The sequence below is a fragment of the Hippopotamus amphibius genome, chromosome 2, assembly GCF_030028045.1.
Source record: "Hippopotamus amphibius kiboko isolate mHipAmp2 chromosome 2, mHipAmp2.hap2, whole genome shotgun sequence".
NCBI classification, from domain to species: Eukaryota; Metazoa; Chordata; class Mammalia; order Artiodactyla; family Hippopotamidae; genus Hippopotamus; species Hippopotamus amphibius.
Genome location: NC_080187.1, coordinates 36,114,307 through 36,138,599, shown reverse-complemented (window position 1 = coordinate 36,138,599; position 24,293 = coordinate 36,114,307). Strand labels below are relative to the sequence as shown.

Here is a 24,293-nt window from a genome sequence, read left to right as displayed (position 1 = left end):
AAATAAAGATTTTCAGAAAAATAAAAAGTGAAAGAGTTTACCTCAACAAAGTTTTACTTAATATACTTCAGAAAGAATAAATTTTTAAAAAAAGTTAGAGATGGAAAAAGGAATGGTGAGCAAAAATTTTTCATGTGTATAAGTCTAAGTATACACTGAGTGTAAATTCTAGTTTGAAGGGCAAAAATATGACTATCACTGAATGCTTATATTTATGATAATTCTAGGTTTTGTTGGTTTGATTTCTTTTCTAGGTGTACAGAAGATGGGTGTCCGCATAAGAAATTCTTTCACACACGTTTTCTCATGCGAATGAGGTTAACACCGGATTGTTCCAAAATGTTGATCTCAACGTCCTCTGGATATCTCTTAATTTTGCATGATCTCGACTTAACCAAGTCTTTAGAAGTAGGCAGCTATCCCATTTTGAGAGCAAGAAGAACAACATCAAGTTCAGGTAAGCTTTCCTTTTTTTGATTAAAGAAGGTTTTTTCTAAATAATCTCAGACATGGGGATGGTATATGTTTCTATTCTGAGAATGATAGCAGGAAAAAGGGACGAAAATTAAAAGATATTATTTGGAAAGCTCAGTGATAGCTTTTTTCCCCAAGGAAGTATAATGATCTTCATGTATCTCTGACATAATCTGTACCTCTGTATCACAAATGACCTAGGAAGAATAACTTCTAACTCTAAAAAAAATTTTTTTAGCCCTCTGCTAGCCAGAAAATCTTCATCAGTATTTGTAAATCATCATCTCAAAAATTAGTAATGACCCAAAGTACTGTCAATCTTTTTAAGTCTTTCTGGACCCCAGCAGAGCTGTCAACTTATAGTCAATATGGAGTTTTAATTTTAAGTCTATATTGCATCCTAAACTTTCAGATGTCCAGACACAGGTAGTTGGTGCCATCTTATCTCATGACTTTTAAACATCCTTTCTTGCTAAAGCCCTGTTCCTTTTCCTGTTGCCAATTCCATTGGACTTAAGCGAAATAGGGGCTCAGGAAAACTTTGCACTACATTACATGATAGAGACTATATTTCATCTACCTTTAGGAAAAAGAGGGCTGATACAGGAACATACCCATCATTTATAATATTGTGTTTATGAACAAGAACCCAGAAAAAAAATACTTAAACATTTGGAACACATAATGTTCATAAACTGCTGTTTAAAATCAGCATCAAATGGTTGGAATCTTTCTCTATGCGTGGAGCTGCTTCTAAAGCCTCCTTTGGAAATATGCAGGCCTTGCTGTACTGCAGTTGCCTAATTTCACTGCTAAAAGTAGAAGTTTAAGTTTTACCAGCTTATTTGTAAGTAAAGGATTTCATTAATATGCAAGTACAATCCTTTTCATTTTGGAATTTTTTTAGGTTAAACATTAATAATCAACTTTTGCTTAGTGAGAAGTAGTGATTCAGGTCTAGTTAGCACATTTTGCTTGAAAACCAAGAAGATTTTCTGTTTTCTAAAGGTAATTCTGATACTTAATACCATCAAAAGAAATAAGATTAATAAGAAGTCCCCACAGAAGTGTGCAGCCACAAGAAAAGTGTGAAATAGATACTGCTATTTAGAGTAGTACAACAGACTCACCTATCTGATATTCATTTTATTTTCCAAGATTTCAATGTTAAGTTTGTATTGCCTTTCAAAGATAGTATTTACATAATTTCAGTAATGATGATAAAAGTTGTTGGTATGCTTTTATAAGGATCTGTTCATGTTCTCGGTAATGGGCCTGGTGTTTGGATGCTATTCTAACATAAAACAATAGGCTGAACAGCTCAATTTTCATTTTTGCTGAATTTTCTTGTTCCATTTCACTACAGAAATGATGGGGAACCTAAGATATTCCTGTTTATTTGGCTTTTCATTTTTGTTTCATTTAAGGAAGTCATTGGTGTAAAGGATTTTAGAAAGGGACCAGGCCTTAGAAAGGACACTCCAAAGGGCTATCTTGCCCACCTCAATCTTAGTTGTAGGCCACTTTTACGTGGATATGTACTTGCCATGTTTCAGATGAACTTTAGCAATATGGTTCAAGTAGATAATTTAAAAGTTGAGACAATACCAAAGTTTTACTAGCTTTACTGTCAGAACATTTTGTATTTTCAAGATCTTACCACTTTGTCGAGTTCATCGGGTCCTAGAGTTTCTGGTTCACCTTGTCATCATAGTGATTCTAATTCATCTTCTGAGAAACACATGTCACGAGCCTCGCAAAGAGAAGGTAGGTTAAAAGTTGGATTTCATAATCTTGAATATAGATTCTAACATAGCTTTCTTTGGTTTGATTTTAATCCTTAAAAATAAAAGCCAATAGAGATGAGGCTATTCCTTTCCCCTCAGTAACATTTTCAAAAAGCTAACCAGGGAATTCCCTGGTAGTCCAGAGGTTAGGACTCCGTGCTTCCACTGCAGGAAGCATGGGTTTGATTTCTGGTCAGCGAACTAAGATTCCCGCATGCCAGACAGCACAGCCAAAAAACAACAAACAAACAAACAGAACCCCAGAAAGCTAACCAGTCTCTAGGGTTGAATATCTTGGACTTAAATTTTTGTTGGAATTTGAACTTTAGTTTTATTTCCTGGCATTAGTTTGGTCTAGTTTGGAGAGGGAATGGTTGGGAAATATAGACTCCAATCAAGGTTGTTATAGAAATTAAATGAGATTATGCATGTGATAGTGCTGTATAAAGAGATGATTTATCAGGTGCTTGTGAAAGTCGCCTGCTTTCCAGCCCAGCAGGCTTTTTGCTCTGCCATTTCCTTATCTCAGCAGTCCCTGGCAGCCTCAGAGGGGTTGTTGGATAAAGTGAGCTACAATCTGGACTCACTCCACTTTTGCCAATTTTTCCCCAGCCAATTTGGTAGAACTAGCTGCTTAATCTGTTCCATCCACCCCTTAAATAAAATGCTTTCTATCTATGCAAATTTCACTCATTACCCTCTCCATACTATTCGACAGCTAAGCTCTTACAGCACTTTTTGTTTGTTCTTCTCTTGGTGGACTGATGGCCAGATATTTTTGTGTGTGCGTGTGTAATTTTGGGTTACCTTTTGGTGATAAGCCTATCTCCTAACTAGATATTTAGAGCACGGACTATACATTAGACTTCTAATTAGTGTTCTACCTGGGTGGCCTCACCTGATAAGTGCTCAATAAATATGTACTTGATTACTTTGCATGACTACTTCCAAGAATGGTTTGAGAGCCCTTCCCAAGCTAACCTATAGACTATCCACCATCCTGTCCCCTAGATGTTGAAGACTGTGATGTCTCATTTTAAGGTTAAATATTCCTCCTCTTAGAGATTTATGCCTGGATGTGTAATATTTCTCCTGTGGATTTTTAGGGATGTAGCACAAATAAAAGTGGAGTAGCTCTGGTTCAAGTGAAATTAGGGAGGCCCTTGACCCTCTACTCTTCCCTACTCCATCTCCACCCTGACCCTGTATGGTTACCCCCTTTCGCCAGCTCTTGAGCAACCTCTAAGAAGCAGAGCTCAAAAACTACTGCTTACTTATTCAGAATGGGTTTCTTTTCTGCTTTTCTTATAGATTTTCAACATTAATTCTGAAATAGGTTTTCCCTAAAATTGTTAAAGTTCAATCATGTGAGATAATCACTTAGGTATAATTTGGTTGTAACAATGTAATCATCACAAGTTTCTGTCAATGCTGCAGTAATCTGAAGGGAAGCTTTTAAAAGAAGGTAACACATCTAAGAAATAATTCACGAAAGGTCTGACAGAGGCAGCTCATTATCTTTAAAGCAACTCCTTCTATAGGCAGAGAAATGTTGAAATAATTCTCTCGATATTAAATTTCTAAGCTGCTTCCTTACAATGTCTATGAAATCCCACATACTTGAGGGATGACATACTCCCATTTGTAACAGTGGCTCTCCATAGCAGTCACTTTCATTGGGGACTAGGTAGAAAGAAATGACGGGCCATAGCAGAGTGCCAGGAATATGTATGATTGGCAATATCTCTCACCCCTTGTTTTGACACTTCTCTGTGTGAGTTGTCCTCCCTTACCTCCAAAATTATAGGTTGATTTGTTGTTTATAGTACTGTCCTTGCCCGCCATAAGTCCTGCTCCTTGCACACATCTTTCATCTATATAAAGGCAGTCCTCATGGCTTCCAAGTATTTCCTTCTCTGGACTAGAGAGCACCAGGTCCTCTGAGATGAGAACTGTTGTCTTCTACTTTTCCAGATTCCTTTCATGTCACGTAACTTTGATTCTTACTTAAAGAGCTTTCTGAGATGTAGATCCAAATCAAAAGGACTCCTAGTCAGCTTTAATGCCTTAGCCTTAGGTTTTTGCTGATTTGAGCTGCAGGATTCTTTGGTTCTAGTCATAGCCTTTCCCCCTACACCCACCCCAAAGACACATACCCCATACATTGAGGGGCACCATGGTTTTTCACATGTGGTAGCATAAGGGGCAGACAAAGGAATAAAGGCATGGGGGTGGCTGCCAGGAACCGAAGCGTTGATGAGCTACCTTAGTCCTTTGATAATACAATTCCACATCCTAATTTTCTCATGTCTCAGGAATTTCACCACGAAATAGTCTTGAAGTCTTAACCCCTGAAGTTCCTGGTGAGAGAGACCGTGGAAACTGCATCACATCCTTACAGCTGCACCCAAAAGGCTGGGCCACTCTTCTTCGGTGCTCAAGCAACACTGATGATCAGGAGGTATGGGCAGCAGCACTCCACCTCCAAACGGGGCCAGCTAAACAAATTGCCATTGCCGTGTGTGCTCAAAACCCTTTATCCTTCTCTCTGGCCTGGGTGTGGCAAGTGGGAAGTAGTTTAAAGCAGTAATCAGCTCAGACTGAGCCCAGCTTAATTCTTACCTCTTCATCTCATTGTAAAAAAAAAACCCTATATAGTAAACAAAGGACTGAGCTAAGTCAGTGGAGTATTACGATTTTCTCTTTTCAGAAACCTTTGGGAAGGGAAGGAACTGAACTGATAACTAGGGGAAAGGTCTTCTATGACCTTATGATTCTCTCTACTCTGGAAAGCAGGAGTCTTCCAAGGATCTCACTAGCTCTAAAAGCCACAGCTAACAGGAGAGAAGAGTTTTTGAAGTGTTTAGGAGAGGTCTTCTAGGGCTTAGATGTCTTAACCCTAAAATATCAAGACTGTTGTTACTCTCAGAAAAGGGAGGACTTCGTAGGTGGCACAGTGGTTGGGAATCCACCTGCCAATGCAGGGGACACGGGTTCCAGCCCTGCTCTGGGAAGATTCCACATGCCACGGAGCTGAGCCCGTGTGCCACAACTATTGAGCCTGTGCTCTAGAGCCCGTGAGCCACAACTGTTGAGCCCGTGTGCCGCAACTATTGAAGTCCATGTGCCTGGAGCCCGTGCTCCACAGCAAGAGAAGCCACTACAATGAGGAGCCCGTGCACCACAATGAAGAGTAGCCCCCACTTGCAGCAACTAGAGAAGGCCCGTGTGCAGCAACAAAGACCCAACACAGCCAATAAATAAATTTTAAAAAAAAGGGAATTATTACTTCAGAAGTCACAGTGGTCTAAGGGAATAAAAGGCTTTAAAGTGTCATAGTATAGAATAACCTTGATATGAATGTAGATAAGACAGTAGGGGGTCTACAAGTTTTGTTAGTTGGAAAAGGGATAGCATTCATCTGAATGATTTCTTGCAACAATTTTGCAGCTTTGGCATTCTGTTGAGCTTTTTTAAAAAAAAAAAAAAAGTTCGAGTCCCAAACAGTGCTACAGATAATCTTTTTTTAAAAAATTAATTTTAATTGAAGTATCGTTGCTGTACATTACATAAGTTACAGGTGACAATATAGTTATTCACAATTTTTAAAGGTTATACTCCATGTATGAGACTCTGATTTGTCTCTCTTCTCTCCCTCTAGTGGACTTGTGTCTATGAATTCCAAGAAGGAGCACCTGTGCGACCAGTCTCACCTCGCTGTTCTCTACGACTGACTCATTACATTGAAGAAGCCAATGTTGGCAGGGGTTATATCAAAGAACTTTGCTTCAGCCCTGATGGGCGAATGATTTCTTCCCCACATGGCTACGGGATTCGTTTGTTGGGATTTGACAAACAGTGCAGTGAACTTATCGACTGTTTGCCCAAAGAAGCCAGTCCCCTGCGGGTGATCCGTTCTCTGTACTCTCATAATGATGTGGTACTGACGACAAAGTTCTCTCCAACACATTGTCAGATCGCCTCCGGGTGCCTTAGTGGACGGGTTTCTTTGTATCAGCCAAAGTTTTAGGCACAACTTACATCAAATAAGGAACTCTTCTGGTGTTTGACTTATATATTACTTCAGTTTAGGTGAAGTATTTTTTTTTTTGAAGATCTTAAAACTTTGGGTCAAGATCCTAGTTCTTATGGGTCCATGAACACACCTGTGACCTGAGTACTTGGTCGTCCAGCATCACAGGGGCATCGTCAAGTTAGACTCCAGGCAGCACCATGTTTTGCAGCATTCCTCTGCTCCTTCTCATCTGTGCACTGAACTCTGGTTCTGCTGGTTATTTTGCATGGTAGCTCTTGTCAAGTTTCTTTCTTTTAATTCTCTTTTTTTTTTATTTTGGTGTGAAGTTTCTGGACATTTGGCAGGAGTTTTGGTTGGATTAGGAGAAACTCGTGATGGCAGTATTGAATAAAACCCAGAAGTTTGATGTTAGCATACTGGTAGTTGAAAAGAAATTTCATCTTCACTTATCAGTATACTTGGCCTTTTAAAGTTGCTGTTATGTTTCTCTATAATGAGCACAGATAATGGCATTAGTCTTATAATTGTTATATTTTGCGGCAAAATGTCAAGTTTCTTGTTAAAATTATACTTATTTTTCACTGCGAGAGGGATTTTGTTGTGAAATTCTAGAAAAAACATTACCACCTCTCTTTGTAATTTATTTGTGTGAATTTTTAAATCTGTAGCATGTGTCCCTACTTGGTATTTTGTTTCTGTCAACAGCATTAGAAAGGAAAAGAGGAGAAGGAATGGGCTTTGGTCATTTCTATTGTATAGAAGGGGATTTATTTATTAGATTAGTATACTATCTAACTGGCCACAGTGATGAGAACAATGTGGCTTAGATTTTCTGTTTCCTCTGCCAGATTATTTGAATCACACCTGATGACGGGTGGAGGGAGACTCGAGAGTAAAGAGGTTGTGTTTTTCTCATCTTCCTTGAGCTCAGCTCTCTCACCATTAATGAGGGCAGGTAGAACTGTGATTGTCTTCAAGCTGTTGTCATAACTGTGGTGGTCAGTGACATGGGTGTCAAGACTAGGACCTTTTGTTGTGTTAGTAAGTAAAAGGCATCACACAGGGGCCAGGCATAAGGCTGACTACTCTGCTGAAGTAAGCCGTTTTTTTCTAGCCCTCTCCACTTTGAATGGGATTGTCCTTAGAAGAGATTTGCCAGAGGCTGGAGTAATTCAAGCCACATGCTAGCTTTTTCCCTCTTAGAACACGTTCTCTTAGGCCAGTGGTTCTCAAACATTAGGGTGCATTATAATCACTGAAGAGCTTGTGAAAAATAGAGAAACTTGACCCTCACCTTAAGAGGTTCTGATTCAGCCCGGGAGAGGACAGGAATCTCTACTTTTAACAGGAATCCCAAGTAATCTGTATTTGGGTGGTTCCTGGATCACAGCTTCAAACATTACTACCTTAAACATCAGTAAATATTTCTGTACCCATCAGGTGCTTAACACAACTCCCAGAAGGTGTTTCATTAAAAAAAAAAAAAAAAAAGCTAATGAAAGCAGTCTTAGAGGTAGAAAGTAACTTAAATGGACTCGGTCTCATTATTAGATGAATGAGAGAAGTGACTTGCCTAAGGTCATCCTGCAAAATTAGTGGCAGAGCCAGGACTTGAATTCAAGTCTCTTAATTCCTTGCTCAGGGCAATTTCTACTGTATTATGCTGGCTGTTAAAACAATGACTTATGAACACTTTTTTTTTTTTTTTTGTCTTTAAGTTGTATTATTGTGAATACCCTTAAACTGGTCAATAGGTTGAAAAAGGAAGGCATGGGAGTATCGATGCTGAGAATTCCAGCCATAAGAAGAAAAGTCTTTTAAATCCTATAGAAATGTTTAAGCAACCCAAATACATGAATAAAAATGACATTTTTTGTAGAACCTACCAGACAGCCATTTACACACGTATAGATGTTACATCTCACTTGGATAATGTTGGCTCTAAGACAAATTTTTAAAATTAGATCTTTTCTACCATGAATGTTAAAAAAAAAAAAAAAGTACCACAGTGAAAAGACAGGTTTGCCATAAACTTTTTAAAAAAACACATATTTAAAATAAAAGTTTTGGAGACAAAAACACCTAATGTTGACATTAAAAATAAGCTACTAAGTACAGTGGCTGTATTGATAATCAAAAGAAGATTCCGTATATTGCATCTCCTTTGGAGGGCACTCCATGTCAGATGCTGGGCCCAGTGCTGCCCAGCTCTAAATTTCAGTTTATGATTCTTTAACCACCATAGAATATCTTATCATGTGTAAAATAATGTACATACTGTACTACTAACCCTCACAAAAACTGCAAGGTAGATGGCATAAGCACCAATTTACTTTGGGGGAAATGGAGGGTCAGAGAGTTTAAGTGATTTGCCATAAGTCAGAGCTGGCATGGGGTGGCAGCACTGGGATTCAAACCCAGTGTTTGTTTTCGTTCTAGGCCTGTGCTTACTACTCTACCGTTTTGCCCATTAGTTTGTAAAGGATGGTAAACTGGCCTGTTAATTTACTTATTTAACACCCTCTGGAAGTTCTTTATTACAGAGCTGGCTCATCTTCTGCACCATTCAAAAGAACATTTACAAGATAGACAATTTCCATTAGAATTAATGCCATAAACTGCAGGGCATACATACAGTCCATTCCTAAAAACCCTCAAGTAGGATTTTAAAGTAAAAAACCTTTCTTTCTTTAAAATAAAGAAAACTGGCGGATTAATAGCCTTGTACAAAAACAGCCGCACAGATGAGAATTAAAAATTAACAGCCAGCAAATTCAACAAAACCTTTGTCCTCTGTGAGGTATGGTCATGATCAAAAAGTCATTGGGGAATATTAATCAAGGAATTAAAGGGCATCAGGAATGCTATACTGTTGGAGGAGATTACATTTAAAATTTCAAAATCTTGTTTCACTTAGCGTATAAAATCTAACCTGGTGTTTTTAACTCTAAAACTTTATTTAGTCATTTTTATTCATGATAATTGGTAAATGTATTATAATAATATAATTGTTGGTAAGTATAGTATAAATTATACATGTTTTAAAAAGCTTTCTGCAGAACAAACAGTATGTCTATGGCAAAGCTATGCTGAATTGTTTAAGAACATCAAATATACAGTAGTTCCTTATTTTCACTTGTGAAAATGAAGTGGCTGATGCAGAAGAGACCTATTTTAATCTTTTGAGAATGTCTGTGGTCTTTTTTCTCAGAAGCCCAAAAAGCATGTATATTTTGTTTTTTCTCCTTGTTACATCCCTGAGAAGAGGCTATACCAAAAATTTTAGGAAAACAAGCATGGAAAAGGTAAATCACATGTTCCCCACACGTATGTCTAGAACCAAGTTCACATTATATCATTGTTAAAGCTGTTTTCTAGAAAGTGCAATATAGGAAAAACACTCTGAGACTTTTAGGAGCCTAGTGTTTGCCATATTAGAATATATGGTGTTGGCATCCATAAGCATCTGTTAAGCTTGTGTTTAACAGCAGAAATAGTCTGATAACTTACTGATGACAATCATCCCCATTTCATGACCAGCAGTCACTGAGAGCTATGAAAATGCACTCAGTAACACTGTGCTGGTCATGAAGGAAAGCATATATATTAATTTTGGGATAATTAATGCATATCTCTTAAGTGCCAAAATTTAAAACTTGTAATTATTTTTGATGCAAGTCTTTCAGATATGTCAGTATACCCACCTTGCCTTCTTCTTAAACAGCATGCTCAGTACAATTCACTTTTTCATGATGAAAAGTAAAAGTTATATTCATGTTGTATTACAAATATCTAATGAGCTCTGATGTATGTAAAATACTTCATAAATTGTAAAGGGCTATAACAAATTGATATTATTATAAAGTGATTCCCTCAGCCCTAAGGTATATATAATCATTTGCCTCAGATCCCTGGTGTGATTTTTTTTTTAATTTAAAAATTTTTATATCTGCTAAGCAGTTTGTTTTGCTTATATAGTGGTCTCCTACCACACTCTCAATATGCTTGCTTCTAACAGGCTCCCCACATCCTTCTAATGTGCTGTGTTCATCTGTTATGAGCTGGGACATGAGATAACCAAGCCTGCTTAATGTGTAAAGAGCTGGATGAGCTCTGGGTGCACAGTCGGTGAGACAGCTCTTTTGGTTGCTCACCACCTTCCTGACAGATTCACAATAACTTTCTGGATAACAGAAGTTCCCAGTTAAAGCCCAGGCTAATGATTTTTTTTTTTTCCAGCTGCCACTAAGTACAATACTACAAACTAAGGATGCTGCTAGATTAAGGAAAAGCACATACCAAAGTACAGGGAAGCAAAAACAAAGGCTCTGTATTTGCACAGGATTCTTTCATGCTTTTAAGAAAAAAGAAGAGTGCAGAGGGAAAAAAACAATGAAAATATAGACTCAAGTATTTTTGATGCCATTAAACTGTCAGAAACTATTAAAATATATGGTTAAATTATCATGCATTGTGCAAAGACACAGTTTAGTCTCAGTGCAAAATGGGAGTATACCAAAATTTATACCCTAAACACAATTCTTAAGAATTTTTCCCAAACCATAATGTAAACTATTACCAAAAGGAAAGTCTCAAACTCACCTGTATGCTGCTTTCTTTAGTTGTAAATGAATCAGTGATACAAAAATGGGTTTTATCAAAAGCTCCAGGGAATATATCTCACATGCACACACCTCCTCTATGTATGTGTATATAAATGTCACTATAAATGAAAATGCCAGAGATAATAAAATAATTTTCAAAATTTAAATCTGGTCCAAAGTACTTAGAATTTTCAGCTTTCTTGAGGTTTTTTCATTTCATGGTTTTTACATTAAAGTTTGAATATTTGGATTTTCTTTTAAATTTCACTGCATCTTCCATTTCCAAATGGTGCTTTCTAATAAATTTTAGATTCACGTTTTCAGGAAATTTGGAGTGTTCCAGATAACATGCCAGACCAGAAAGTTTTCTCACTAGATTCTGAGGTGCTGTTTCTCACTAGATCTTATGCCAGACTGTAAGCTCCTTGAGGGCAGGGACTCTTACTTGTTCGTCTATTCCCAGTGCCCAGCAGGATCAATAAATTGTTGTTGAATGAATCAGATGAGTCTTCATCATATGTGGCCTCAAATTCCCATGAAGCCAGAACTGTGATGTGCAAAATTATTCAGTACTACGGGAGTCCATCATTTATTATAATGAACAGACTATTCATTGGAGTAAGATTTTTTCTGACCATAGGTCAGAAAAACTAAGCATTTCTCATTCATTAGGAAAACTGCAAGACTCAGTTTTTCATTCAACAAATGTGTGACTCCTTGCTAGATGTCTGGTCTAGTACTAGAGCTCAAGGGACAGAGATAACTAAGGTTTTGGTATTCCATAACTGCAGCTGACATAGACTTAGATGCAGGGCTGGCTTCATGGGTGTGACCTATGCAGTCATATAAGGGCCCTGCACTGAGAAAAGCCACATGCTTGGTTTAATGCTCTGCTGAAGCTATCTTGAGATTCTTAATTTTTTGAACAAGGGGCCCACATTTTTATTTTGCACTGGGCTCACAAATTATGTAGCTGGTCCTGCTTGGAATATTATTATTTTGACATGGTGGAAACAAAATACTAAGCATTATAGTACCTTTTACCTACCTTCTAGTAAAGATATTCATTGAGCACTTGCCATAAAGTGAATAATTTAGTAAAATAACTTCTAAAATCTAAAACTGAAACAAAACCTGCCTCCCACAAAGTTTTTTAACAGATCAAATGTTCTTCATTTCAGAAATAGAAAAGCTTTCTAAAATGTAATAGGTTTTTACCTTTTCAATTGTTTTGTTTTTTCAAATAGATGGTAGAATTGTAGGTGAATTTACCTACATACATACCTACATATAATTAAGGTTTTAATAAACCTTTTATTAATATATGCATTGAATATTTTAGTTTAAGTCTACCTCATAATGTGCTTTTAAAAAATAAATGCTATTTTGAAACATCTGACACACTTTTTGTGTGTGGTTAACCTCTTTAAAAGGTTGATGGCAAACTCGCATTTAGCATTAGTTTGAAAATTTTTGTTTACATTTTGTTCATTTTTAGACCAGAATCAAGCATAAGGCTGTGACAGAGGTAGTGGCTTGGTGGTTCTTGTTAGTGACACTGTAAACTTTTCCAATAATGTAACTCTTAACAGAAAAAAATTATAGAATACACTCCAAATTTTGATTATTTATAAATTATATACATATTACTATACTGATCTATTATGTACATTATAAAACATGTATAGGGAAAAAGGAAATTTTAAAAGGATAAGATGTTTAAAAAAATCAAAGTTCTACATTACCTCCTGCACTTTCAGGGTTCACCTTGTCCTTCCAGTGGTATATGCACACTTCATTTTGTGAAGGCTGCTGTTCTAAAACATAGAATTGGCATTTTACACCGAAAACACATTTACTGAGATCTGAACCATTCACATCTGTTCACTAATGTTCTGGCCATTTACAAGTTTAATCAATATGAATCATGTGTAGAGTTTCATAAATTATTTATTTAGTGAAAACTATTCATACCAATAGGAAGCAAAGTCGATAAACTGTTTGTCAAGCTGTATAAAGTGATTGGTTCTCATATAGATAAATTTAGAACATGCTATTTTTCACACTGTTCCCTAGAATGACATTTTCTTGTATTGTTTGACAGCGTGACTGATGGTTCATTTTGCCCTATTTTAAATTTATTAGAAAAATGACAGTCATACTTGGGATGCTAACTTTTTTGGTAAGTCATTGAGAAGGAAAATACAGTGAATCCCTTTCAATTATTATTTTGAGAAATTAATCATTCTTTCGATAAATTAACTAACCACAGCACTAATGATCACTAGTTCAGTTACTCCTGAAATATGACTGACATAATAAAAAATAGGTTTTTTTTATTTAAAAGGAAGTGATTTGGCATGCATTAATACTAATGAATTAACAATTTATATTAGTTTCCTATTACTGATGTAACAAATTACCACAAACTTAATGGTTAAAAGAACGCAAATATATGTTCACTGAGATTTCCTTCTAGGCCCTTCCCTCCTGGCAGAGAACATGAAAAGTGGTACAGGCATTAGCATCATCAGGAGGGCTTGTCAAGACAGTTGCTAGTGCTGATTTCACAGGTTTGGGGTGGAAGCCCCCATTTTGCATTTCTAATCAGTTCCTAGTTAATGCTGTAAGGGTCTTGGGGACCACAGTTTGAGAATTAGGGATATGGAAAATGCAGTTAGGGTTTAGATTTTTCACGGATGACAGTTCCATGGATCTCTGTGAAAATAAAAACCAGTTTGGAGAACATCTTAACGTTGGAGGTTGAGAGATGGACAAGTACGCATCCCATCAGCTACACTATCCTCCTTCAACAAGAGCTAAGGCTTCTTTGTTTTTAAATGGCATTTACGTTACTAAGCGGTTAATTATGCTAAGATCATCTTATCTTCTCACGAACAGACCTGGTGCTGTGTGGTTTATCTTCTAACTCCACATGAGGAGCCACTACAGAAACACACTGAGCTCTGTGAACAGCTTGCAGCTGCTGCAGACAAATCCAGAACAGGAACAACAGAAGCTCTAACCAGAGCACAGACCACTCAGAACAGCTTTTAAACCCTTTTTGGGGGGAAATAGCTGTCTCCTTTGAAAGCTATTTAAATTATGGGTACACGAGGCTGCTGTTTAACTTGCAAAAGCCCGTCACCACAAAAGATCGGTTTTTATCTGGGTAAAATGAAGGATCCAAATTTCGTTATAAAAGGATTACTTTATAAAAGTTAAATACAAAGTATCAGGTCTGTCCTGAATACACTGTTTTTATTCTTAGGCAGTTATTACCTAAGAGGTTTTGTGTGTGTGCATAATAAATGTATCTATAAAAGAAGGATTTCTTGGCCTTTCTTGAAAGTTGCAGAATATTGGCGGGAAAATCATGATCTCTACCCTGGTCACTTGAGGGATAAGTAGACCACTCACTTCGGGGGCAGTCTTAAGAAAAACATCAGCTCATTAGCTTCCGTGTTACTCACCAGCCCTGTCACAATCTGGTGTGTGTTCTGGGCTTGAGGAGAGGGAGGAGGTGGCCCCCACATCGTTAGCAGTAGCGGGAAGGATAAGTTAGTAATATGCTATAGGCTTGTATTCCCCTCCAGCAGGTACTGCTGTAGTATCCTATGACTTCATGGCATTCTAAGAATAACTAGCAAACTAAAAAAACTGAACTGAGTCAATACATTGCTGACATCAAATACTGTGATAAATATCCTAATGATTTTTCTCAACATTTTATTACAGTATATTCAAACATACAGCAAAGTTGAAAGAATTTTACAGGGAACATATGTTTACCAAGATTCTACGGTCAACACTTTACTGAGCTTGTTTTATCAATAATCCAACACTCTATCAATCTGTCTTAATTTTTGATGTATTTTGATGAATAAATTGCAGATGTCTGTACCCATCCTTCTAAAAACTCAGCAATACCTATCATTAATTTCCATACAATGAAATGCACAAATATTAACGGTATGTTTGCTAAATAAGTTTAGGCAAACCCAAACCCCTATCAAGATACAGATTACTACCAACACCCCAGAAAGTTCCCTCATGCCCCTTCCCAGAGGCAACCACTGTTTTTTTTGTTTTCCACCAAATTTGCCTCTTCTAGAACTCCACATAAATAGAATCAGACATTATGTATTCCCCATGATGGTTTTTAAAAGACAAATTCCTAAGAAATCTGAAGTGTCTCGGAAGCAGGAAAAATAATAGTGATAAAGACAACATCTGGGATCAGATTATGATTCACTCATTGAATAGGTATCATGAGAACCTCTAGTCTGTGGATACAAAGAGCAGAAAGACAGTCCCTGCCCTCGAGGCATTCACATTGTCTTGAGGGTTACAGCACAAACATCCTGGTCCGAGAGACAGTCATCACGTGCCACAGAAGGAGACCTAATCCAACCTGGGAGCCAGTTAAGGAATCAAGGGAAATTTAAAGGGAATTTTAAAAGAAAATTTTAAGTTTTACCTAGGAATTTGTCTCAGGCAGTCAATGCTCTGTATTATCCCCAAGTCTAGAATCTCGTAACTCAAAATGATTTGTCCTTAAAAAGGCAGTATTACAGTACTGAGCACATGTAAGGCAAATCTGCTAAACAAAATAAACTATAAAAGGTAGAAACTGAAATTAGGGTTACTGTTTCTCTCTAGTCTGAATTGATATAAACTCAAATACTATATTCAACATTGCTCCCAAACATAAAAACACCATGCTTTTCTGTTCTTGGACCCCAAGTGGCAGAAGTTTTAAAGGGCTCCAAACAGCAACAGCAAAGTTTTAAATCTTCTTGGACTTTGCCTTAGCTTTCTCAAGGCTCATCATATGCATTATATCTCCAAGTTTAGGCCCTCACCTGCTAACTTCTTTTCAATCGTTACCTTCATGTTTTACACACAAATTACAAATGAAAAGTACGTGGATCCCTTACATATCCACTTTTCCCTACTATCTGTCTCCAAAACTCTATGGCTGATTTTAGTGGAGAGTGAGAAGTAGGGAGTCCAAGAAAACCCTGAAATTTGTTTAACCACTCCTTTTCCAGCAAAGTGTGAGAGGGGTAAGGAAAGTTCAAAAGCTTCTTTTTGCCAAAGCAAAAGGAAGAAAGTATATACCAGGAGCCACCTATTACTATAGATATGATGACCCTTGAAAGAAATGTGTTTCTTTTTCCTATTGTCATCTGAAACAAAAAGGTAGACAGCATTTCAATGTAACTAAATGCATTCCCCCTTTTTGGTGCTCTCTCTCTCAGGAGCAAGTCACTGCTGACTGAAGAGAAACAGAACCGAATGTTGACGGTCAAAGGAAGAGCAACTATTGAGGTAGTTTGCTCTAAACAAGTCACTGCCTGCACAGCACTTGTAAAGTAACAAAGCAGCAGTCAATGACACACTAATTATTTTAAGGAATACTTCTTGTCCTTCTCGGTCAGCTTCACTCAGCTGGGTTCCACAATTCACAAACAGTGCAAGAATAAAAAACACGGAGCCCCTGTACGCTGCAGTCCTGACTCATGCAGAGACGTGTCTCAAATTGGCTGGATATTTCTCAGAGTAAGGACAGCTGAATGTATAACTGAATCACTCTGCTGTACACCTGAAACACATCATTGTAAATCAACTATACTGCCATATAAAATAAAAATTAAATTTAAAAAAAGGATAGCTAAGCATTAAAGGTAAAGGAGGAGGGTAAAGAACAGTCTCATCACTTAGCTCATACATGCTATAGGCTGAATGTTTGTGTCCCACCCCAACCCCAAACTTGTATGCCGCAGTCCTGACCCCCAACGTGATGGTACTTGGAGTGCAGCCTGCGGAGGTGATCAGGTTTAGATAAGGTCAAGAGGTTCTCTCTGTGCCATGTGAAGACACAAAAGTCCGTACACCAAGAACAGGCCCCTCACCAAGAACTATATATATGCCAGCACCTTGATCTAGGACTTGCCAGTGTCTGGAACTGGGAAATAAGCCATTTAGTCTACAGTATTTCGTTGTGGCAGCCTGAACAATGTTAAAATTTGTTTCTGAAACAACGTCCATGATCCATCAAGGAATGAAAGTCAGACAGGATATTCCAAAATGCTATGATCCTGAATATTCATCTGTCGCTTTGCTCTCTTGAAATATTTATCAGGCATCTACCAGGTGTCAGACACTGTGCCAGGCACTTGAAACTGTGAAGAGTCAAGCAGAGTCCCTGCTTTAGGGAGCTGACATTCGAAAGGGCCAGAGGCATCAAATAACGACAATATGATTAAAACAAGTAAGTGCTATGAAAACAGTAAGAGGGGAAACTGACTTGGTCCTGCAAGCGTGAGCCAGTTCCCCCGAGGAAGTGACATTTGAGCTGAGATCTGAAGGCCTCCATAGGAGTTACTAAGTGAACCAGGGGACCGTGCAGGGTTCGGTGCAGCGGGACTCTGCATGGGTAAGGACAGTAGGCTAGAGAGTACAGAAGTCCCCACGGCAGTGGATAGGCAGGGCAGTTTTAGCTGGAGATGACAACAAGGGAGACAGGGTCTGGATCATTCCACCTAAAAAAAATTATAGGAATATGAAGGCAGATGAGAATGAAGAAAAAGTTCCCTACTAGAAACTAGATGAAGGGATTAAGTTGAGACCAGCCTTTGGAGACTGGGAGGCACTGTAGCTACAGAGACCTCCTCCAGGCCCCTCCCTGTCACTCCATAAGAAAAGCTCTCTACTCCCCTTTCTCTGCAGGCGCGTTACAATGATATTTCATCAGATAATGTGTCAAACACCCCTTTCATCAATTCTAGAGTTCAGGATATTCACTATTATAATGAATTTCTAAAAAATTTCTAAAACTGGAGTGTTTCAGAAGCATGATATAGCAACTGCTCCCGTACCTGGTGGTCCTCGTCAGGCAACCTCAACTATCCCTACAGTCAGGAAGCACCTTACAATTTAATGTGAAACCAAGCCTGCTAATACGATTTCAGTCTCCTAACAGAAATAAGCAGTATGAAATCAAAAGTAGATATAAAACACTCAAAAAGCTCAAACATCCAGACCATTTAGCTTGGGGGTGAGCATGACCTGAAGGTACATTATTACAACAAAGTATTGATCAGCTGAATTTACCAAGACAGTTTATACACAGTAGGGAAAAGTTTATTTCACTTGAGAAAAACCTTTAAAAAGAAAAATGCTGTGCAGTTAACCTATCTAGAAAATTAACTTATCTGGAACTCATCCTGACCAAACAAAATGGATAAATGAAGAACTGGTCCACCTACAAAGTTATCAGGTGAAGTCACTAAGAGTCAAAGTAGTGTGCTAAATGTTTTATCATTAAAAAGACTAATAGTCTAATCTACCACAAAAAGGAAAGTGCTAGTAACCCTGACCCAACCACAAGACCAAAAAATATGAACTTAAAAAAAAACTTTATTCCAAACAGAAATATCAAAAGAAGCACGTTAACTCTGAAACAATTGACAGATTTCATTTAAACTCATAGCGTTACAAAACTCAAAATATCAAACAAAAACAACTTTGTGTTTAACCACTTTTAATAATGAAACTTTTAAAAAAGGAAACATGTAGACTCCTCCACAAATTTGGGAGCCATTCAGGCAAGCAAATATTCAATATTAGGCAAAAAGACAGCATTAAAAACTAAAAATCCTCAAATTTAAGGAGAATGCCTATTCAAGTCTTTGATACACATTTATAAGCACGTGAGAAAAAAGACTATTTTAAAAGAAATCAAGTCTGAGTGCTTACCCTTTCTCTAAATGCGATCTCCTGCCTCGCTTTCACCTTGACTGCATACCCCTCACCGACAGTCCTTCATCTGCACTGAACAGTGTTGGTCAACATGACTCCAGTATCTCCCATTATCCTCTTATTAAGGTTTGTACAGCCTTACAACTGAGTATCGCCAACTGTAACCAAGCTAGGGAATTTCAGGTCTCTGAAAATGATTATATAGACACAATTCTGTCTCATTGCACAGTTCATAATATATAGCAGGTGATTATATAACCATCATGTAAGATGAATATTGACTACTGAGACAAAAGCATCAACTTTGTCTCCAACCACAAGTGAAACAGACACATTTTGCCACCATATAGAGGTTGTGTTTACTCTGTAGTGCAGTCCTGAGGGCTCACAGCACTCTAAGGGTGTTAAATACAGAATCCATAACATATTTCTGGTGGCATCAGAATGAAGTATAGGAGGCAAGACCAGAAGTGCCCTGCGCTCACAAGCCATCTGTGCCACACATGTAACAGAAAGGCCACTTTTAAAGCTTTTCAGATAAAGTTATTCGATCATGTTTACCTCTTCAAAATTATTACCATACTAGTTCACACGGAAGGCAAAAACAATACTTAGAATCTCTTACTTACTAATAACACATTTTGACGTCTTTTAAATTTCAGACAAAGCTGTTGGCTACCACAAGTTCTGTTGAGTTTTTTGTCAAATTTAAGAAAATATAGGACAACACAAAACCATCCCTGGTAATGTATTTGCAGTTTGGTCTTCAAAAGCTGTAAAAAGTGACAAAGAAATAAAAAAAAATATAACGAGTTAAAACCATTAAAAAAAAAAACGTTTCTACATGGCATATGTTTACGATAGCAGAAACCAAAGCATCCTCCTTCAAATTCTCACTTCACTTGTATTTCACAAAAGTGCTTTAGAATTTTGATTTCTATCACCTACATGGAGTGTATAGGCAAAAGGAAGTCCCGTGGAACCGAAGACCAGTGGAGTCCACTCCCTGGGCCAGGGCGTGACCCCAGGCTAACTCACCCAGATGTGCCCAGGGGTGTGGGACACACGAGTGAGGGGGTCAGGCACCACAGTGCCTTCGCCACTTTCCTGAAACTCAACCCACTTCAAACCCCGACTCTATTCCATAAGCCAAAGGATGCTACTCTCATTTATTTGGTGTCAAATTCTTGTTTTCTCAAATCCTTACATCTGCACCTTGTTTTCTAGAATAAACTGCCATTTCCAGCACAACGCTGTCAAACAGAGCCTTTGTAAAGCTAGTGAGCTTCATTACCACCAGGCAAACGCTTGACAATGCTTCCTAATCCTTCACAGCCAGGAGGAGGATGTTCCTGTCATTTAACCAGCCACCCTGCATTAAGAGGTAAACAACTTTTTTGGACTATCTGTCCAGAAACTGAGTAAACTACCAATTGAGACCCTGATTTCATTTTGGTCAGCATGTGCACATATTCACATGCAATTACCCAGAATGATGAAAGACTGGTAATAAAACCTATGTGCTTTGCCCCATGTCAGATGCTGGAAAGCAATCTTAACTACGTAACACTTACAGATGTGGATTTTTAAAAGGTTGATAAACTGCTTTTCTAGGATGTCTCGTATGTTTTATCAGTTAATTCAATTGGTGTGTGAGTCACTTAGCCTTATTTATCTGGAAAAAATATTTTAAAATCTGATTCTTTTGACAAGTGAGTTTTTGTCTGTTAGGTAAGGGATAAGTATGCCATCCAGCTACCACCAACTGCTAGAATTTAAAACCAACCCTTCAAATATCTTTATTTAGGTCTTATCCTCTCAAACTGTCTTAATGTTTAAATGATAAAAAAGACGGCTTAACACTGTGGGGTGAAAGCTATCCTGAGTTTTTTTTCCCCTTCCCCAGAACACTTTGAAACCAGAAAAAAAAAAAAAAAAATCTGCGGTCCTATTAACAGACTTCCAAAATAAAAATTTTATGGAAGCATTTTTGTTGTTTTTTTAAAGGGAGTTTCATGAGAACAGGATACTTGAATATGACAAACTACTACACAAAAGAAAAAAACCCAGAACTCCAAAGCTCTTCACTAAGTTGGCAACAACAATTCAAAGAAGCTGAGCGGAACAGTGGATCTGTAATGCAACTACAGGTTCCCCCTGCGTTGCTGTGGAAACTTGTAAGCCGAAACAGCACAGAGTGAAGAAGCAATTACCTTTCTTCGTAAAAGCAAAAATCATCTTTGGATTTCTTTCGGTTAGTGAAAACAGGTACTAATGCAGGTCTTTTGTAAAAGCCAAGTGGCATAAAGGTAACTGTGGAAAAGTGGGGGATACCTGTAATTTGAAACTTCTTAATGGGATGAAACACCATTAACAAAATTTAAGTCTCCACATCTTTCCGCAATGAGGTAAGTGAAGTAAATATAAAAATATTTTGAAATGGTTTAACATATTCAGAACTACAGAGAAAACTTTCAACCCTAGAAAGCAAAATGGGAGATGTCATTAGTTGCTTGAGTCTACCACATCTAAACAGAAATAATTCAGATAATGACCCTCCCAACAGGTGCTTAGCTTCAAAACGAATACAAGCAATTGATCATGGAGAGCCTACACATAATAAGCTGTTTTTCTTCTCTGTTCTGCTCCTTTTTCCTACCATGTATAGGTTTAAGTTAACAAAAACTACCCTTTGCAATTCCTAAGAGCAGAGAAGCAAGAAATGGAGTAACAGAAGTAAGCCTGAGAATGCATGGGACCCTAAGAGCCTTTTCTCTGGCTGGTCATGGCCACTTATGTTCCAATACAGAAGACTTTTGGAAAAAAGAACCATATCTTGGCTGTTAATTTCCTTGTCAAAAGCCATCTATCTAGACAGCTATTAACCAGGCAATTAGCCTAAAGTTCTCAGATACTGATTAAAAAAAACAAACAGAACCCTCCCCCAAAAAACAAAAAAACCTTTAATTTTCCTACTGAAACCTTTTACTCTGAATTTGTTGGTGCTTAAAGAAAACAGCTTTGCCCACAATTCACTGTGCCCTGGACTTACAACACCAGCTTGTATTTGGCCAATTAGAAACAAGGCCAAACTGCATTCCTCTTAGGTCTATTCACTTGATAAACGGCACTTAACTGATTTCTTTCATATAATCTTTAACAGGAACTCATAAGTCGCATTAATTATGCCCCAAGAGATGAGGGACCGATGGTAATTCAGATGGGCACCTCTGAAAAGATTTGTCAGTTTCCTGTCCCGTTCTAGCCAGATTTTTTGGAAAACCTTAGGGAAAGACTGAAATTCCCCACCAATCTGAGACTGCATGCGAGTTTTTACAACATTAACTGGAAAAAACAAGATACCCAACATGGCACCCAACAAGCCTCCGCAGATAAAATCATTGACCAAATGAGCACTGTGAGTCGTTGCCGTCGGCAGGTGCTCCTTGATGGGACCTCGAAGGCCAAAAAAAAGGACGTTGCTGAATCCATTACGGAAAAGAATGGGCACTAAGCCTCGATAATACTCTCTAATTCCATGGCATTTCAGTGCCTTGAAAGCCTGATAAGTGTTTGTAAATTTGTCATGATGCTTGTGGTCTTGCAGCAATGTTTGAACTCTTTCCAATGGAGTGAAAATTGCTTCTGTTGTCCCTGCAAGTACTGCGGCCATGCTACGGGTTGCAAACTCTGGGGTACTGATATGCTTACGGAGAAGGCAAGATAAATCTTCATACAGACCAAACATAAGTGCCAGTGTAGTTGTCTTCTGCATTAAAGGAGGAAGAATTCCACGATACAAGTTTCGAAATCCATCCCTCCTCAACTGAAGTACTGCATCCCGGGTTTTGATTCCATACAGCTGTTGCCGAAAGAGGACCTTCTGGATGGGAAATGTGATTGCTATATTGTTGAAAGCTGCACAGCAGCCACACAAGTAATGCTTCATTTCACTAACACTTGCGATATGAGGTGATATATCTTGCTTTGAAGATGTTAGGATTGGTGGCCTCTTTTCATGAGCTTCTGAATCCATCATGTTGCTTAAGATCTTTCTTCTTCACGAGGGGTTTTTTTAATCTACAAATAATAAAATGATAATAGGTAAACCTTTATATACAGTGCTAAACATGTGAAAATTTCCCCTAATCCGCCCTCCAATTTCTGGACTCTATAACATTTTTCCCTTTTAGCCTACATCAGTATTTCTTAAAGTATTTTTTGGAGAGTCCTGAGGCCCTTTCAGTGGTCCAGGAGGTCCTCGCTTTTCCAACTATATCTACATAAGGCTGGATTTTCTGCATATACTTCAACCAAAAAGACGTATCACAACAGACCAAATGCAGAGTAGATATGAGACTCCACCAACCTCTGAAGGCAGACATTAAAGAGACTTATAAAACTGTAAAACATACTTCTCATTAATTTTGGGGGTGGGGAATTATTTTTCATGAAAATGTGTTGCTTATGTTAATATGTAGTGGTTTTATTATTGTTATTTTAAAGTGAATTAATAAATATTTTAAAATTTTGTTTTTATTTCTAAGACCATGAATATTAATCAATAAAAATAAAGGCTCTTTGGGGTCCACAAAAATTTTTTTACATGTAAAGGGGTCCTGAAACCAAAAAATTTGAGAACCACTGGACTAATTCATATGTAATGCCTACAGCACATAATAGTACATGCTATCATTATCCTTCTGAAATAGATTTGAAGTCCTCTCATGAGAAATAAAATAGCAAGACATACATTCAATTATTCTGTTCACTAACAGTTACTTAGCATCTACTGTAAACGAGGCCATCTAAGTGCTAGAGATTCAAAGACAAGGAACTTGCAATCTAATAGAAGACTCTGCCAAGGTCTACAATCACTCCACAGTGTAACACCTTCTATAATAAATATACACTGTGGGAATACAGGTAAGGAACAGTGAGCATATACTTTGTGAGGCAGAGGCTGGGAGAACAGGGTCAAGGAAGGCCTGCAGGTGTACGCTGTACACAATGTTCATGTTTAATTCTCAAAACAACTCCATAAAGTAAACATTATTTTCCAAGTTTCACAAATGAGAAAACCAGTACTCCCCTTCATCCAACGTAGTTAGTAACTGGCAGAGCTGGCATCTTGAAATGAAGTCTGCCTCCAGAGTTCCTGCTCCTGCTGTCACACCACAGATGGCAATGACTTTGGGAGGCTGCCCTGGGACAAAGAGAGGCTGTACCAGACAATACGATAAGCTTAGCCCACTGAGTGGAATGAAGGCAAGGGCCTAACCCTAGAATACATCTGCTTTCTAAAATGGTAAGACTGGGACTTCCCTGGTGGTCCAGTGGTTAACACTCCACACTTTCAACGCAGGGGACGCAGGTGTGATCCCTGGTCAGGGAACTAAGATCCCATATGCCATGGGGCAACTAAGCCCGCATGCTCTAGAGCCCATGCGCCACAGCTAGAGCCCACGTGCAGCAACAAAGACCCTATGTGCTGCAATTAAGACCCAATGCAGCCAAATAAATATATAAAAATAAAATAAAATGGCAAGATCATTCCTTGCCATTTATAACCTGATTAAAATCAAGCAAAGGACTTAGACATTTCTCCAAAGAAGATATACAAAC

The 24,293-nt window shown here is 38.0% G+C and overlaps 2 protein-coding genes across 8 annotated transcripts in view; one reads left to right on the top strand and one right to left on the bottom strand.

The window, feature by feature from the left end:
• Window positions 1-6,291, top strand: part of DCAF10 (DDB1 and CUL4 associated factor 10) — an 81,105-nt gene extending 74,814 nt beyond the window's left edge. For all 4 annotated transcript variants that reach the window (XM_057721241.1, XM_057721244.1, XM_057721240.1 and 1 more), the window contains 4 exons: window positions 255-457; window positions 2,128-2,241; window positions 4,577-4,722; window positions 5,923-6,291. In XM_057721241.1, the coding sequence (XP_057577224.1) occupies window positions 255-457; window positions 2,128-2,241; window positions 4,577-4,722; window positions 5,923-6,291 (832 nt within the window). The remainder of the gene's footprint in view (window positions 1-254; window positions 458-2,127; window positions 2,242-4,576; window positions 4,723-5,922) is intronic.
• Window positions 6,292-6,649: 358 nt separating this feature from the next.
• SLC25A51 (solute carrier family 25 member 51) overlaps window positions 6,650-24,293 on the bottom strand; it is a 29,335-nt gene continuing 11,691 nt past the window's right edge. For 3 of the 4 annotated variants that reach the window (XM_057721248.1, XM_057721246.1, XM_057721247.1), the window contains exon 3: window positions 13,752-22,748. In XM_057721248.1, the coding sequence (XP_057577231.1) occupies window positions 21,814-22,707 (894 nt within the window). In that variant the 5' untranslated portion in view covers window positions 22,708-22,748 and the 3' untranslated portion in view covers window positions 13,752-21,813. Of the gene's footprint in view, window positions 6,786-12,646; window positions 12,719-13,751; window positions 22,749-24,293 lie in introns of those variants that run through there. The other variant, XR_009051259.1, reaches the window with a different exon arrangement.